The sequence below is a fragment of the Rana temporaria genome, chromosome 1 (assembly GCF_905171775.1).
Source record: "Rana temporaria chromosome 1, aRanTem1.1, whole genome shotgun sequence".
Taxonomy (NCBI): Eukaryota; Metazoa; Chordata; class Amphibia; order Anura; family Ranidae; genus Rana; species Rana temporaria.
In genome coordinates, this window is record NC_053489.1 from 272,890,057 (window position 1) to 272,908,685 (window position 18,629).

Consider the following 18,629-nt stretch of genomic DNA (forward strand, 5'->3'; position numbering starts at 1 on the left):
TCGGAACCTGAAAGCCACCTGGACGAAGACGACCGGGGGCTCTGGGCACTGCTGTGCAGGAGTTAAGGAAGGTATAACTCCACTTTAAATGGAAACCATATTCATGCTCCATCATGTCTTGGTAGCTCAGGGAAATCACTATACAAGTGTATAGCTTTAAAGCAGAACTAAACCCTTCATTCTTTACAGCTAAGGATATTGCCATCTTAGCCTCTGTTTGATCTGTAGTTTTCTTGGTGCTGCACGTGTGATTAGTTATGACACAAGCACAATTATGACACAAATTAACAGTTTGAGAGCACAAGCAACTGTGACGGTTATCAATCATGGCATGCCTTGAATGTAAAAGGTTTGGGAAACCGTTACATATTTAGCCTGATTGAAAAAAGACACAAGTCCTTCTAGTTCAAGCAATAAAAGGGGAAAAAACGAATTATACAAGCCTATATATACAATCCTATATGCACAGCTAATCCAGAGGAAGGCAAAAAAAAAAAAAAGCAGCTTACTCCTACTACTGCTTTTCTGAAGAAGGAAAAACTGAAGCATGCTGGGAGTGGGGAGGATTAGATCTAACTAGTCGACGGCTTTTTAGTTTGCCAGTGTCCAAATACTCCTGTAGCTGGCAGTATACCCCAATTATCTATAAAAAACTAAAACTTGTCTCCCTTTAAAGAACGGCAAAAAATGGCAAAATCATGTTATACTGTAAATCATTTTGCTATTTATAATTGAGAGTATTAATAACCTATACAATTTGAACTTTTTATAAAGGTAAGAAAACAATTGTGTTTTATGTCGCTTCAGAATTGTCAATTCTAAATAGGTTTGAATCAGTAGAGAGACCAATTAAATGGCAAAATATCAATTTCTACCTTTAAATAAATGTCTCAGAGAATATGCATGCTTTTTCACACTGACATTTTGAATTGATGCAACTTTTCATCCTCAATTGTGATATGCTTAACCTATATGGCATGGGTCCTCAAACTACGGCCCTCCAGCTGTTCAGGAACTACAATTCCCATCATGCCTAGTCATGTCTGTGAATATCAGAGTTTTACAATGCCTCATGGGATGTGTAGTTCTGGAACAGCTGGAGGGCCGTAGTTTGAGGATCCCTGCTATATGGCATCCAAATTCTGTTTCCCTAATATGTTGCTGCAAACATCTGAAATTCTAATTACATTTTATTTTTTCAGGAGCTTCAGTTAAGGACTGAACAGCAGCAGAAGATGTTGAAGCTGAAAAATGAAGAGATTGCATCTATTCGAAGACAGAAGAGCTCTAATATACCAGACCAACTTCAGCTTGTAAGTCATGACATTGATGTTTTCTTCTTCTGCTGCTTCTTTTTTTTTTTTTTATCAATATATATATATATATCACATTGGTGTATTCTTAAACCGAATGTACATGTGTTTGGCTCAATAACAGCGATCATTGAAAACAGGCCTGGTAAAAATACTAAAGAACTTGAAAAAGCCAAAAGAGTCACAGGGCCAGATCCACAAAAGGGATACGCAGGCGTATCTACTGATACGCCGTCGTATCCCTGTTTCTATCTATGGAACTGATCCACAGAATCAGTTTCTCATAGATAGGCAGAAGATCCGACATGTGTAAGGGACTTACACTGTCGGATCTTAGGATGCAGTACCACAGCCGCCGCTGGGGGCATTTCTCGTCGAAATCAAACGCTTAGGTAGAGATTTTGCGGCGGTGTAACTTAAATGGCAAAAGTTAAGTTACGGCCGGTTTTTGTGGATCAGGCCCACAGTCGGGGTTTAAAGTGGGAGTATTTTGGTGGGCTTAGATTGAATGGTCAAGACGTAGGCTATTTTTAGCAGCGCTTTACCATAGTTTTTGCTGCATTTTTGCTGTGTTCTTCGGGTGCTAGCTTAACCCCCGCTAGTGGCCCGAAAAGGGTCAAATCGACCGCAAAGCGACACTTTGCATGCGGTGCTGCCCATTGATTTCAATGCGCAGTGGCGCTTTAGGAGCGGTGTATACAGCGCCTCAAAGATGCGGCTGGCAGGGCTTTTTTGAGCATCCCGCCAGCGCACCGCTCCAGTGTGAAATCCCTAGGGCTTTCACACTGGAGTGAGAGAAGAGGCTCTTTCAGGGTGCTTTGCAGGCGCTATTTTTTTTAGCGCTATAGTGCCTGCAAAGCGCTTCAGTGTGAAAGTAGCCTTAAATGATCACATGTTGTGGTGGACCTTTTACTTTTAGATTATTTATGATAAAATAAAACAACTTGGGCTAGAAGTGTAGTAGAAAGAAGATTTACTTTAAATTGAAGAGTAATTTTATGGAAAAAAAAAAAACCTACACGAATGGCAAATTCCATGTAGTACCTTCCACTTTACCTTCCACCTTACACTTTTAATTGACTCTTCATAGTGAACATTTAACCAGGCAATGGAAAATTAAATATTTACATAATTTTAACAAGTTGTAAAAACAACTACAATTAAAACTATTAAACTAATTCCCATTAACTTCTGTAGCTGCAAGCACTGTTGAGCATTTCATCCTCTAATTTTGTGAGTCAGTGGTGTCTGTGCCAATGGTCACATCTCTTGCAACACCTTCCCATCCAACTTTAGTGTACACAGGCACAGCCTGCATGAAGGTGACAATGCTTTTTTAATTCAGGAGCAGTGCAGTAGTGTTGTCAGCAGAAAAGGTGAGGTGCATTTCCCTGGGAGGATAAACTGGTATTTCATGGGTGCTATGGAAAAAATAAATGCACATGCAGGTACAATTAAGTGCTGCACCACATATTTTTTTAATGGGGGGCCATCAGTGTTGTTTCTCTAACACAAACATATTTTGAACAATACAAAGTTGAGAGATTTTGGAATCTGACTTTTGCTTTGTATGGCATGAATTGCATATTCGTGTATCTCCTATAAAATTATGTTAAGTTTAGCACTTTTGCATGAACACTTTTGAACTGGCTTTGTGGCATCTTTATACTCTGCATATGAGCATATCTAAGACAAAAAACAGTAAATGAAGACACTGCATGGAATTTTACCAAAATTTTACAAACCTGGTTCAAAGACTGTTGCTACTAACAAGGGGCATTTAGTTCTATTTATATGCAATATTTCTCTTCATGGGAAGTGATGACACTGGCTGTCTTATTATTTTTATATATTTATCACTATTTCAGAAACATTTGTGTGCTGACTTTATGGCATATTTGTATACTGTGCATATGGGCAGAATATAAGACATGTATGCACACTAAATGGAAAAACACTATATGGACTTTTAGTTTAGTTTTGTTAAAGTGGCACTTATCTGACTAAAGCAACATTTTCCACTGTGTTTCCAGATCTCTTTTTCAGTACTTTTGATACTCCTATAGAATTACTTTACTTTACCCTTATCTTTATCCAGAAAATGGAAGAACAGAAGAAGTGGCTTGATGAGGAGGTTGAGAAGGTGTTAAAAGAGCGTCAAGCTTTGAGTGAATTGGAAGATGACTTAAAGAAAAGGGAAGAGAGTATTACTAAGATGGAAGCCATGCTTAAAGAGAAGAGCCAGCTAGAGATGAAAAAGCTACGTTCAAGTCAAGTATGTAAAGTTACATTTCCTTACTGAAATCTCTTTTAGTTTATTTATAATTATTTAAAATGATATTACATTTTCATCTTCAGGGTCGCACGCTGGGATTAAAAAACAGTTCTTTTGGCAGAAAAAAAATGCTCCTATAGAGTTATTTAGATGCGTTTTTTTTTTTTTGATAGAAAATTCCTCTCAAAAACACAATCCGGAAGGGTTTTTTTTCTGCCTCTAAACTTCCTAATGTGCACATAGGATAATATTGAGCTGCTTCTACAGGAAAAACCCCAAACTCCTGTAGAAGCAGCAATATTTAAGCCCAGTGTGCATGGACCCTCAGTTAGCTTTTCCAATGGGAGTCACAGGGACGTGTTGCTGAGATGGTCAACGTAAGCTTCCCTAGACCTAGCTATAAATCAAGCTTTGTGGGTAAAACAAGACTTTCCAAAGTCTGTAGGAGTATACAGTTCTTCTTATGTGATTAGGATCCTCTTCAAACCGTTTGTAACAAGAATTTTCAGGCAAGCATATTACATATGACACGATCATTTTTCGGCATGTAGAAAAAACTAAGTTTTTCCCAACTTCATCATTAAAAATGACATTGCCCACACACCATAGTTTTTAAAAAAAATGTTCTAGCAATGCGCGGTGACGTACAACACGTACGACGGCACTATAAAGGGGAAGTTCCATGCGGATGACGCCACCCTTGGGGCTGCTTTAGCTGATTCCGTGTTGGTAAAAGACGATTCGCGCTTTTCTGTCTGTTACAGCATGATGAATGTGCTTACTCCATTATGAACAGTAGTTTTACCAGAACGAGCTCTCCCATCTCATAACTTGCGCAGGTTTTTAACGTCGTTTTAGCCCACATACGATCATTTTTTACAACCCGAAAAACGACATAGTTTAAAACGTCGTTAAAAAATGCAGCATGTTCGAAAAATGATGTGAAGCCCACACACGATCATTTTAAATGACATTTTTTTAAAACAATGTTTTTTTCATGCCGAAAAATGATCGTGTGTACGCGGCATCAGAACCACCACAAAAGGTCATTTGTAGTCTGACTTCCCAGTAATTTTTCAGGTGAACGAAACCTTGTTTGGTTCCTTTCTCCTTCATATTGGAACACCCAGGTTTGTTTTTCTCTGGATTTCTGGAATTTAAACAATTTGTGCCTCAAACATTTTTATAGGTTTTATACATAACCGTGTCCTTAGGAGTGACAAAAAAGAGGTAGGAAAAAGTGGAGCAATCATAATTGCAACATAACTGAAACATCTGTTGGTTGTGGACTTAAAGGGTAAGTTCATCTTTACAGAAAACTCTGTAAGGTGAACTTACACAGGTCCCCCTCCTGCATTTGCTTTGGTACTTCAGTCTGTATATCATTTTATAGGCCTGTGGTGAAGAGGACCCTTACTTACCGTATTACAGTTTGGTACACTTCAAATTAATATTAATCGTCACCCATTTATCTTTATATTATGTTTACATATTTATTTATTTGACTTGATGTTGTTATTGTTCACCTTATGTTTGTTCCCTTCATATATATCATGTTTTTAGAATGACAATAAAAATATAATTAAATGAGTTAAAAATTAGGACAATAATGATGACGGTTATTATTTGCCTTCCTAGGCAATAAACAGTGACATGCTGAGGATGTCGACACGTTTGAATGCTGTAGAAAGTGAACTGAAGGATAAGAGTAAGAAATTGCACAGCAGTAATAGTGAAGATGAAAGAGGAATATCTGAGGAGGTCAAAGTCCTGCAGAAGGAGCGGGATCATCTCCTACAGAGGAGGGACAGCCTTGATGAAAAACTAAAGAATGGCACAGTGCTGTCACCAGAGGTACAATAATATATACGCTTTTCTTTGTCTTGCCAGGCATTTTAAGCACTTAAGGACCGGACCTATTTTTTACACTTGGTGTTTACAAGTTAAAATAATTTTTTTGCTAGAAAATTACTTGGAACCCCCAAACATTATATATATTTTTTTCAGACACCCCAGAGAATAAAATTGCGGTCATTGCAATACTTTCTGTCACACCTTATTTGCACAGCTGTCTTACAAACGCAATTTGTCTGGAAAAATACACTTTTTTTAATTAATAAGAAAACATAAAGTTAGCCCAATTATTTTTTTAGATTGTGAAAGAAAAAGTTACGCCAAGTAAAATGATACCCAATATGTCATGCTTCAAAATTGCGCCTGCTCGTGGAATGGCGACAAACTTTGACACTTAAACTCTCCATAGGCGACGTTTAAAAATTTCTACAGGTTATCAGTTTTGAGTTACAGAGGAGGTCTTGTGCTAGAATAATTGCTCTCGCTCTAACGTTTGCGGCGATACCTCACATGTGTGATTTGAACACCGTTTACATATGCGGGTGCGACTTGCATATGCGTTCGCTTCTGCGTGTGAACATGGAGGGAACCGGGCCTATTTTGGCACTTCTCTCCTTCATGTAAAAATCAAAATTTTTTTGCTAGAAAATTAATCAGAACCCCCAAACATTATATAGTTTTCTCTTTCGTTCATAGACGGACACAGCATTCTTTGACATTAGGGTTATATCCGCTTTCACTAGGAGAGTTTAGGCAGAAAAAAAGCACTTAAAGTGTTAACAAACACAAAACTCAGTGCAGCTCCTCCCAGGGGGCGTGGCCCCCCCCGGTATAACCCACACCCTGCTCTAACAGCCTCAGTTTTTTCCTGCCTAACGTCAGGAGAGTCAGGCACTCTGGAGTTCCTGTACTCTGGAGATTTTTTTCTTGCGATTTTCTCGCTTTTTATTATTTTGTTCCTGCATTTTTTGGAATCCTGTGATTCTTCTATCAACAGCCGACTGGGTGACAGGCTGGGTCCTCGGCCCTTGTAGTCCCCCCAGTTCGGCCTTCGAGCGTGTGCCGGCCCTTAGCTCAGCTTTGGGACGTCCACGACAGGCCCCATTGCTCCAGGGGCGGCCGGGGAACTTCGGTTCTAGGGCACACATATGACCGGTCTTTATGGCCTTGTCACAGTGTGTCTGGCCGACAGCCATGCCGTTTAGCGGACGTTGGATCTGTCCGGGATACCTCCAGCCGGTGGTCGCAGGACGGGTAAGTAGTGGCCTCTTGCTCAGGTAAGTGGTCTGGCTGGATTTTTCCCCTGGGGAGGTCGACTGAGGGTTTGCCCTGCTTTCCTCTCTCCATTTTTTCCTCTCCCTCCTTCCCAGTTTCTGGGTGACAGCCGTGAGGTGGGGGCCCCGCTTGGGGGGCTCAGTCTGACCTGGGGGCTGCTACTGCTGTGGGTGCTGTGTTTTTCTGGGCTGCCATATGTGCGGAGGGGGTCCTGTGGGCCTGTGTACTGCGTGTGTCACTGGGGCTTTGCTGTGTGTTTTTTTGAAAAAAACGCCGTTTTCGGGCGCCATTTTGCCGCTGACGGCGGTGTTTTATGGCGCAGTTGTAATTGCGGCGGCCATTTTCTCGGAGCCCGCAGACATATCGGCGGCCATCTTGATACAGCTCTTGTGCCTAGGATGACGGCGCGTACGGCTCTGCACATTTTCCTTTTGGATGGCGCGGCACAGGCAGCGTTTTTGGCTCTCGGCAGCGGCGGTCTGGTCGGACGGTGAGTCCTCGGGGGGGGGGGGGGGGTTTCCCTGTTCTCTGTGGCGGCTGGGGGTTTCCCTGTTCTCTGTGGCGGCTGGGGGGATGTCCTGTGGAGCCTGCCAGTACTAGGGGATGTTAACCCTTAGTGTCCCTGTTCCTGCGGCCTCCAGGGATGCTGTGCTGGCAGTCCCTGAGGCGTTTTGGGTCAGGATGGGAGTGTTGGAGGGATGTGGGAATTGCACTTTTTCCCCCCTCTGCCTCTCTCTGGGTATTTTTTCTGACAGGGAATCGGGCCTCGCTGAGGCGTCTGGTTTTTTTTTTTTTTTTTTGGTCAGTAGCTGCTGGCTGAAGTCCACACGGACTGTGAGGATGGCCCTGTTTCAGGGTCAGCACTTGATGGTGCTGTTGTTGGGGCTCTTAACACTGCGGTGCGGGTTACCATGGTTAGCTATGGTGGTTTCGGAGGTGGCATCAGTGGTGTCAGTCCCTTTTGGGTTCCGTGCCGCCCCGCACCGCAATATGTGTTTTTTCCTTGTGTTCCATGTCTGGAATATGTTGTGCAAGGATTGGGATCAGTCGCAGGGTACAAAATGCTTTGCGGACTGTCCCCTCTTTTTTGGGGAGGATTCCTGTATCAGGGTGTCTCTCTCTCTCCCCCCCCCGCCCCCTGTGTTCAGCTGGGTAGCTTGTTTTTGAAACAAGGCTGCTACATTACCTGGGGAAGGGGCTCCCGCTTTTGGGGACCCCGCTGATAGGGGTGCTGTGAATGTGGTCGCTCCATATTCACAGGGGGGGGGGGCGGTGGTGAGTCCGGTTTGGCCGGGACTCTGATGTCGCAGACGTTTCCCGGACGGGGAGCTGGAGGCGCAGAATGCTTCTATGACCTGCGTGGTCCTGACCGACCAGTTGGTACTAGGTCAGATATTTGTCTGTGTGTCGACCCCGGATATGCTCCCCTTGCTCTCCAGGGCATCCGCCTGCGCCATGTTTTCTGCCCTGCCTTGTATGGCTGGGGGTTGGTCTGCGGACGGTCTTTTCAGTAGTCCCTGGTGGTATTGCCCTGTGGGGGTGTACGCAGGGGTGTCTCTGGATGTCATCATAAAAGATGCCACGGGCGGTGTGAGCACTCTGCTCCCGCAATCTAAAAAAGGGTAGGTGCCTCACTGTAGGTGAGGGCCCTCTTTTACTGTTCCCCATGCGTTTTTGGTTTTCGCCCGCCAAGTGCGGCAGGAAAACATTTTCAGAGGGTTAGGACGTCCACTGAGGACACAGGCGCCCCGGGTGCCGCAAGCCCAGCAAGCCTGCTTCTGCTTGGAGGTTTGCCTCCGCTCCCATCTCGGGTGGGGGGCTGGCTCCGCGAATTCGCGGCTCGGTGGAGGTCTCTCCTCTCTGACCGTTGGGGTTGCGAGGTAGTTTCCTCTGGGTGCGAGACAGGATTTCTCTCTTGTCTACCAAACGGCTTTTTTCCCTCCATCCTCTGGCTCGCCGGTTGGCTCTGTCAGGGGCTGTCCAGGATCCTCTGGTCAGGGCAGTGATTGTGCCAGTTCCCTCGTGGAACAGGCTCCGGGGTTTTTCTCCAATCTGTTTTGTGGTCCCCAAAGGAGGACGGGGTCCGTCCAATCCTGGGCCTCAGGCCCTTGTTTGTTTTTTTGTAAAAAGTGCAAACTTTCAGGATGAGGTTTTTCTGGCGTCCTTGGATGCCGTGAACGCGTACCTGCATGTTCCCATATGCTCAAAGCACCAGAGTTTCTGCACTTTGCGGTCAGGGAGGACCATTTTTCATTGTGGCCCTCCCGCTCGGCTTGGTGTCGACACCACAGGTTTTCACCGAGGTGCTTGTTCCGAGACTGGCCCGGCTGTGGCAGCGGGGGTTTGTTATTGTGGGATGTCTGTACGACATTCTCCTACGAGCTTCCTCGAGCTCTGAATTAGTGGAGCCATGTCTGTCACGTGTCAGACTCTCCAAGAGTTTGGCTGACTTCTGTTTTGTCCAGAAGTCAGTGTTGGTCCCGTCTCAGGGACTGGAATTCCTGGGACTAGTCCTAGATTCTGCCGGGGCGGAAATTTTTTTCTCCTAACGGAAAGAATTCAGACTCTGCAATCTGCTGGGCAGCAGTTGTCGACCTAGTAGTGGTCATCTCTGCGATTCTGCATGAGGGTTCTGGGTCTGACGGTGGCCTCTGTCGAGGCGGTTCCGTATGCCAAATTCCACGCCAGGGTGCTACAGAGGGAACTGCTGTCTCGTGGGGACAAGCTTCCGTCATCCCTGGATTACCAGGTTCAGTTGAGTCACCTGGTCCCTGGTGTGGTGGCTGACTTTTCCGGTGCTTCGGGCTGGAAAGGCATTTCTGCCATGTCACTGGACGGTGGTCGCGACGGATGCCAGCCTCTCCGGTTGGGGAGGGGTTTTTTGGGGCACCCAGTCAGCCCTGTGGCGCTGGACTCAGGTGGAGTCCCACCTACCAATCAGTGTTCTGGATCAGGCTTTGCCTTGCCTGGTGGTCCCTGGATCTACAGGGCTGACCATTCAGGACCCTGTCCGACAACGCTGTGGCGTACGTCGACCATCTGGGAAGCACACGGAGTTCTGTTGCAGCGACGAGGGTCGCGCACATCCTTCGGTGGGCCGAAAGGTCCGTTCCGGCTCTATCGGCCGTGTACATTCCGGGAGTATGGAATTGGCGGGCCGACTCCTGAGTCGGACTGCGCTGAACCAAGGAGAGTGGTCTCTCCACCCGTAGGGGTTTTCAGTGTCTGTGCCGAAAGTGGGGCACTCCATGCGTGGACCTTCTAGCGTCCCGCCTCAACCGGAAGGTGCCAGGTTTTTTTGGCCAGGTCAAGGGACCCATGGGCAGACGCGTCAGGCGCGTTGGTGGCTCCTTGGGGTCACTGTCGCCTACTTTAAACCTTCCCTCCTCGGTAGCTTCTTCCTCGACTGCTGCGCAGAGTGGAAGCCGAGGGAATTCTATCAATCCTGATTGCCCCAGATTGGCCGCGTCGCTCATGGTACGCGGACCTGGTGCGTCTGGTGGCAGACACCCCCTAGCGTGTTCCCCTGGGGGTGGATCTTCTGTTACAGGGTCCGATCATCCACCCTGTTTTTTACAGGGTTTGAGAGCCTGGGGCTGTGGGCCCGAGGCCTATTGGGCTCAGTGGTCTCTACCGTGCTGCCTGCACGGAAGTCTACCTCACGTAGGTTTTACATCATACGTGGAAGGCCTGCATCTCTGTGTGTGAGGAGATGAAGTGGCACCCTCGGACATACGTGGTGTCCAGGATTTTGCTGTTTTTTACAGCAGGGAGTGGATCAGGCTCTCGCCTTAAGTACGGTTAGGAGTCAGTTTTCTGCTCTGGCTGTTACTTTCGATGAGCCTTGGCGTCGCACTCCTTGGTGCGTACGTTTGGTCTGGGGGTCTGGCATGTGGCCCCTCCACTACCCCCATGGGACTTGAATTTAGTCCTTTCGGTTCTTCTGGATGCTCCCTTTGTGGACATTCGGGAGTTTTTTTTTGTTGACTGTCACAAAAGGGGAGCAGGTTTAGCTCAGCGCTAGAGTACCTGCCCTTCATGCATTTGACTCTGGGTGCTAGCCCAGGAAGGTCTGCGTCGTCACGTGGCCATGGCTCAGCGGGGGCATTTCCACTGTGATTTTTTCTGGTAGCAATTGCCTCGATCAGACGAGTGTTTGTCTGTTCTGGCGGCCTTGTCTTGCAAGGCTCCCTACTTGGTCATCCATAAGGATGAGGTGGTGCTGCGACCGCAGCCGTCTTTTCTCCCCAGGGTCGTTTCGGCTTTTCACGTTGATGAGGACATTGTTCTTCCATCCTTATGTCCTTGGCCGAAATGCAGGGAGGCGGCCATTTTACATCCTCTGGATGTGATTCGGGCCCTATGAGTGTACTTATCTGCTACGATTCCGTTCCGGAAGTCGGACTCACTGTTCGCGTCGCTGGCTGGTCCTACAAGGGGGCCTGGTAGTCTCGTCAGCCACCCCTTTTTCGGGGTGGATCCGACGAATTGTGCTTCAGGCCTATGCCCTGAAGGGGCTGGCGTCTCCCTTTTGGGTTACGGCGCATTCGACCAGGGCGATCGGGGCCTCTTGGGCTTTCTGGCATCATGCCTCTGTGTTACAGGGGTATATGGCAGCTACCTGGTCGTCGATCCACACTTTCAAGGTCTTACGAGGTGGATGTGTGTGCATCTTCTGATGCCTCTTTCGGCCGCAGATGTTACAGGCGGCGTTTTATGGTTGGAGTTTCTCCGTTGAGCAACTCCCGGTTTTGTTTGGGGTGTAACCTGTTTTGCTGTGTTATTTCCCTCCCCTCGAATTTTTTTGACACTGCTTTGGGACGTCCCTAATGTCAAAGAATGCTGTGTCCGTCTATGAACGAAAGAGAAAATAGGATTTTTGTACTCACCGTAAAATCCATTTCTCTGAGTTCATAGACGGACACAGCACCCACCCCTCCTTTGTTTGTACTGCTTGTTACGAACTGAGGCTGTTAGAGCAGGGTGTGGGTTATACCGGGGGGGCCACGCCCCCTGGGAGGAGCTGCACTGAGTTTTGTGTTTGTTAACACTTTAAGTGCTTTTTTTCTGCCTAAACTCTCCTAGTGAAAGCGGATATAACCCCAATGTCAAAGAATGCTGTGTCCGTCTATGAACTCAGAGAAATGGATTTTACGGTGAGTACAAAAATCCTATTTTTTTTTTTAGCAGACACCCTAGGGCGGGGATATGCAATTAGCGGACCTCCAGCTGTTGCAGAACTACAAATCCCATGAGGCATAGCAAGGCTCTGACAGCCACTAGCATGACACCCAGAGGCAGAGGCATGATGGGATTTGTAGTTTTGCAACATCTGGAGGTCCGCTAATTGCATATCCCTGCCCTAGGGAATAAAATGGCGGTCATTGCAACTTTTTTTCTCGCACGGTATTGACGCAATCATTTTTCAAATGCCTTTTTTAGGGAAAAAAACGGTTTCATGAATTAAAAAATAACAAAACAGTAAAGTTAGCCCAATTTTTTTGTACAATGTGAAAGATGATGTTACGCCGAGTAAATAGATACCTAACATGTCACGCTTTAAAATTGCGCACACTCATGGAATGGCGCCAAACTTCGGTACTTAAAAATCTCCATAGGCGACGCTTTCATTTTTTTTACAGGTTACTATTTTTGAGTTACAGAGGAGGTCTAGTGCTAGAACTGTTGCACACGCTCTAAAGCTTGCGACGATACCTCACATGTGGGGTTTGAACGGCGTTTACATTTTTTTTGATCACTTTTATTCCTATTACAAAGAATGTAAACATCCTTTGTAATAGCAATCACTGTGACAGGTCTTCTTTATGGAGAGATGTGGGGTCAATAAGACCCCACATCTCTCCTCCAGGCTTACAAGCAGGAAAAAAAATTCACCGATCACATGCCGACAGCCGCAATTGCGGCTTTGTTTACTTCCGGGTACCGGGCGTGACGTCATAACTTTGCGTCCGGGCCTCCGACGGTCATAGAGATGACTGGTGACCATCTGGTCACCAGTCATCTCTATGCTTCCCAGGCAGCACCGGCCGATTCGCTCTCCATGCCCCTGATGGCACGGGAGAGCCCGGGGGAAGCACCGGATGGTGGCGGGAGGGGGGAGACGTCCCCTCCCGCCACCTATAAGAACGATCAAGCAGTGGAACTGCCGCTTTGATCGTTCTTATCGTGCACAGAATCGCCGGCTGATGACGGTGATATCTGAATGATGTCTGTAGCTGCAGGCATCATTCAGATATCACCGCACAAAGTCGAGGACGTTAAATAACGGCCTTCGGTTGTCAAGTGGTTAAAATGTATTTTCATTTTTTTTCCTATTTATTTAACTTTTTTTATTTTTTACACTGGCCCTTTAACCACTTATGGACCAGAAGATTTTCCCCCTAATGATCAGGCCATTTTTTGTGATACGGCACTGTGTCGCTTTAACTGACAATTGTGCGGTCGTGCGACACTGTACCCAAGTAATATTTATGTAATTTTTTTCCCACAAATAGAGCTTTCTTTTGGTGGTATTTGATCACCTCTGCGGTTTTTATTTTTTGTGCTATAAACCAAAAAAGGCCGACAATCTAAAAAAATATATATTTTTAACTTTTTGCTATAATAAATATCCGAAAAAAACAAACAATTTCTTCATCAGTTTAGGCCGCTGCGTATTTGTGGTAAAAATCGCAATAAACGCAAAAGTTAGAGCGTCTACAAAATAGGGGATAGATTTTATGACATTTTTATTATTCATTTGTTTTTTTTCCTAGTAATGGCAGTGATCAGAGATTTTTTAGCGGGACTGCGACATTCAGGCGGACAGATCAGACACTTTTTCAAACAAAAGGTCTTTATTGGAATACATTGTATACATCACAAGAACAATTCCATAAAAGTGATAATCAGATAAATACAAAAGTTGTCATGCTGTGTAATAACCAGCTCGTCCGGTATGCACCGGCGAGTTCTCCAAAAATGAGTAGGGTATAATTACTGGCGAATAGTATTGCAAATAGAAGGGCGGCAATACTACAATGCTACAATTCGGGACACTATCCATCAGCAGATATGACACGTTTGACTTTTTTTTGGGGCCGCTGACATTTCTACAGTGATCAGTGCTATAAAAATGCACTGATTACTGTAAATATTTTAGTGGCAAAGACTCCTCTCCTGTACTGAAAATGCGTAGTCTAATATCTATCGATGGTATCAGTACTCGGCCAAATGCTCCAGATACTTTGCGTTGCGATTTGCTTCAATACAAAAATGAATGGGTACAAATCGCACTGCAAAGAGTTGCATGTAATTTGATCAGGAATGCAGTGTGATTCCTGTCCAAATCGATGCGATTTCCCTCACTGCTTGTGTGTGTGTGTGTGTGTGTATAGAAAGGGTTAAAAGCACAATCTAGACTAGGGTAGTTAAAAATTTTTTTTAAAACTCACAGTACATAGAGCCTGCATGCACAGGCTGCTGTAGGTGCTCACAGGGCTGGCGGAGATGTAGAGATGGGCCCCCCCCCCCCCCCAAGCCGACATCACTTCCGATCGGAACTTCTCCAGTCTTGTGAGCACCTCCAGCGGCACTTATTTGCTACCATCGGTGGACTGGGACACCTATGTGGAATATTTTGCATGTGGCCAGAAATGTACTGTGTGCTCTAACATTCTTTAAACTGCCCACTAGATGGCACTTTTCCCTTTCTATACACACACGCAAATATAGGAGCAGTAGGGGAAATCGCATACGATTCAGACAAGAATTCCACTTCATTCCTGTTCAAATTACATGCTTATTCTTTGCAGTGCAATTTGCGGCATTTTTTTTTTTTTGCATTGACGCAAATCCCATTGCAAAGTATTAGTTCTCGTACTCACCGATAAAAAAAATAACGGTATCGGTGCAACCCTACTAATTTCACTGCACACTGTGACCTTCTCGCAGTGTACATTTGAAGCTACAACTAGTCGGATAGCCTGCCCCATTTTTCCTAGCTGGAAAACCATCCAGCATCATATTGTTCTTTCTTCCACCTGCCTTACTGTCCCTGGTCTTCTCCTTTTATTCATTGGATTTCATTTATTTTTAATAATGGAGGCTCTGCATTACATGCAATACCTAAGATGCTCTGTTTACAAATGCAATTTGCCAAGGAACACCCACTCCTGACACTTACTCATCAAGGTGTTGTGACATTTGCATAATTATTCCTAAAAGCCATCCCACTACCTACATCAGGGAGGAGTACTGTGGCATGGTCTGCCTGCATTGCATGGAGAAGTACAGAGATCTGGTGATTATATCTCTAGGTCTAAAATAAGGTATGTCATGAGAATGAAAGGCTTTTATTTGAAAATGTCATTAGCATGTTGATGAGTAGAGGAGGGAGGAAACGGAATACATTTACGGTTTAGGAGATATTCCCCTCGCAATAAACCTCTGACTGCGCATGCGCACAGGGGATTCTCGGCTGAAGGCCCGACAGACGCCGGACCTTGCCGGAGAGAAGTCTCCTGCACGCACGCACAGGAGTGACGACATCGCGGCTCCAGCAGCTCACAGCGATACCCAGAAGACACGCCGAGGGAAAATGTCATCTTTCTCGGCGTGGACCGGCAGAGACCTTAGACGAGGCGTCGATATAAGTATTTCATAATGAGCTAGTATGCGGTGTATTTTTATTTTTTAGACTTTACAACCGCTTTAATAAAGACTCCTGGCAGGAGAAAATGTGAAATCCATGGCCGCCACATCTTGCAGCTAACACTTTTCAGGCACTTTACAATGACAAGCTTTGTTTTTCTTTTGGAAATGAGTCTAATACCGCGTACACACGACCGTTATTCATGTCATGCAAAAAAACAACGTTTTTCTCGACTTGATTTGTCGTGATTCCTCTCAAGCCTGCCTTGCATACACACGATCGTGAAAAAAAATGCTTGAGCAAAGCGTGGTGACGTACAACACGTACGACGGCACTATAAAGGGAAAGTTCCATTCGAATGGCGCCACCCTTTGGGCTGCTTTTGCCAATTTTCCCGTCTCATAACTTGCTTCTGAGCATGTGCGTTTTTTCCCCCCTCATAAAAGCATACACACGACCGTTTTCACAACCAATTAAAAAAATTGCATTTTTCTCTTCATGAAAAATGGTCGTATGTACGCGGCATTATCCATATGAATAAAAGCCGACTGTTATAAGCGGGGTGGATTTGATTTAAATCAAGTCGATTTGAAAATCACGATTTAAATCACTTGTAAAAAGACTTGATTTACATCAACTCGATTTAAATCATAATTTTTAAAGAGAAACTGTCACCTCTGTCCTGCAGGGGCTCCTCCTCTGACCCGCTGTTGACTCACTGTCAATCCCATTCACTTTAATGGGGAAGCTGGTGATGCGGCAGTGACACAACAAGGTTAGGGACATAGCGGCAGCAGGTGGGTGGATGCCCGCTAATGGGCTCTGCCATGATCAATCTGAAATGACGACAGGTGCTGTTTAAATGTAAGGACTAGGGCTGTTACTGATCCAAATTTTTCTGTTCGATTAATTTTTTTTTTTTTGTTTTTTTTATCGATTAATCGACTAATTTTGATTAATTATAACGCACATACAGATCCAACTACTTTTAGCTGATCTCCAGGCTGATTCCCAGTGCAGCTACCAACCACTGGAAAAATGGATAGCAGGATACAAAAAACACACAAAAGGCAGCGCTCGATGGGAATAGCATTAAAACTTTCATAGTCTTCAAGTAGGTAACAAAATAAATATTGCACTGGAGATAAAATCGATGTAGCTACATAAACTGTAAAAATGGTGCGAGTAATACCAAACGGTACCAAAAGCAGTCATAAAAACATGTAGCTAAGTATGATACTGGTATAAAAATGTGTACAACGATACCACTGCTGAATCCAGATCAGGAGAGGTTAACATCAGTCCCTCGGCATGTAGATTTCCCATGAAGGGAACTATCACAACTCCCAGTGGATGGCTGTAGAATCCCAGGTTGATAGAGGGAAGTGATAGAGGGAAGTGTAACAGCCCTTGCGTGTGGCAGATGATAAGGTCCCGTTGGCATGCAGATATGAAGGCACAGAAAAGGAGCCCTTCAGATGGACACGGCAAGCCCCGCCGGTGTCCGTGACATTACTGGATCTCCGACTGAACTCCCTGAAGGCCCAGAAGCAGGCGGAGAGGTGAGTACCAATCAAAAGAATTTTGATCGGTCAAAAAAATTAAATATTAATCGATTAATTAAAAGTTAATTTGCACAGCCCTAGTAAGGACTTATTCTTGCTGGTAGTTAGAATCTCTTTAATATATGCAAACAAAATGAAAGTTTCCTATTTAGAAATATAAGATGTCAGGCTAGTAAAACGGCGATATCAGAACCGATTCAATCATACAGTTTGTAGTGTACATAGATTTGCTAAACAATGGGATAAAGGAATATTCCTGAAGTTTGTTTTATCTTCTAGTTACTGTGAAATTGTGTGAATGCATCAATGCACTGCATGTTATCTCAGCTTGCAGAGCTTGGATTCATTGAATGAATTTACCAAAAATATAAATCTTGCAGAATAGACAGCCTCATGCTACATAACTAAGCACCATTTCATGCTGAATAAATTATTAATGTATCTTAAATAGAAAACTCTCTTTGGATAGATTTTTACTTCAAAAGCATTTTATAAAAAAAAAAATAGAAACACGAAAAATCGATTTAAATAAAAACAAATCGTTTTTAAATTAAAAGAAATACAATTTTTTTTTTTTTTTTAATCATTGATGTATATCCACCCTGGTTATAAGCACTCATGGTTTGTACCCAACTCTAACTCACTTTTCCAGGACCACATGGCCTACATGCAAAAGTGGAAACCATTATATAAAGGCATGTGAAAGTAAAACAATTTAAAATAGAAAAATTCATATGCTAAATGCTACTATTACCGGTATTGTTTCCATAGTTACCAGAATACAATATGTTTGCTTATAGTGGCCCTTTAATTCTGACTTGTCTCTCCGCACACAGAGGGCAAGCTTTTAATACATTTGTAGAATTCCCTGAAAATCGGTTTTGTCCGTTTCTTGTGAAAATGGAGGTGAATAAATGAGTCTACTGCACAAAGCTGTAGAAGAAACACTGCTGAGTGCCTGGTGTACTTGTTTCCACAGGAAGAGCACATCTTGTTCCAGTTGGAAGAAGGAATAGATGCCTTGGAGGCTGCCATTGAGTATAAAAATGAATGCATTCAAAGCCGACAACAGGTCTTAAAAGAGTCCTCTCAAATCCTCACACAGAGTGAAAACCATGTCATTGAAAAGTTCAGCTCCTTTTCTGCTGCCGAGACAAGATCTATCCTTGTCAAGTACTTCAAAAAGGTAGGGGCTGGTAACTGTTGTTCAATAGCATTATTTAGAGCTTCTTGGAAAAAAGGCTAAGTGATGCTACACATTCTTTTGTTTTTTTTTGTCATATCGGGATGTATTCTAAATGCATCGTGACCCATCTTCTAAGGACAACCAAACTGCCAGACTTATTTTACTCTCTTTATTCTGTGTTATATTTTAATTTTATGGATGGTTTTATTTGTAGTGTAGTTTTAATTTGTTTTATTTGGTGCTAATGGCTGTTATTGGTAATTGTGTTGTGTTTTTGTATCTTCTTCTGTCCTTTGTGCAATGCTACCAAAAAATTTCAAAAGCAACATCTCCCTCTACAACGTTTACTAGGCTCATCCAGACACCCAAACTCGTCTTTACAGCCAGTTAAATACCCGCTACTGACACTACCAGGTATCGGGGGAGGTCCCTGTCCCCCCACAATGCAGCACTTGGGGCCTGCATGCCCAGTCACCAACCCCCAGTAGTCACAGAAAGGGATGTGCAT

The 18,629-nt window shown here is 44.5% G+C and overlaps 1 protein-coding gene across 1 annotated transcript in view; it reads left to right on the top strand.

Annotated features, from left to right (window-relative positions):
• KIF27 (kinesin family member 27) overlaps positions 1–18,629 on the top strand; it is a 91,068-nt gene that overhangs the window by 49,347 nt on the left and 23,092 nt on the right. Inside the window, exons 12-15 of the mRNA XM_040355550.1 lie at positions 1,203–1,313; positions 3,412–3,588; positions 5,227–5,442; positions 17,915–18,121. Of these exons, the coding sequence (XP_040211484.1) occupies positions 1,203–1,313; positions 3,412–3,588; positions 5,227–5,442; positions 17,915–18,121 (711 nt within the window). The remainder of the gene's footprint in view (positions 1–1,202; positions 1,314–3,411; positions 3,589–5,226; positions 5,443–17,914; positions 18,122–18,629) is intronic.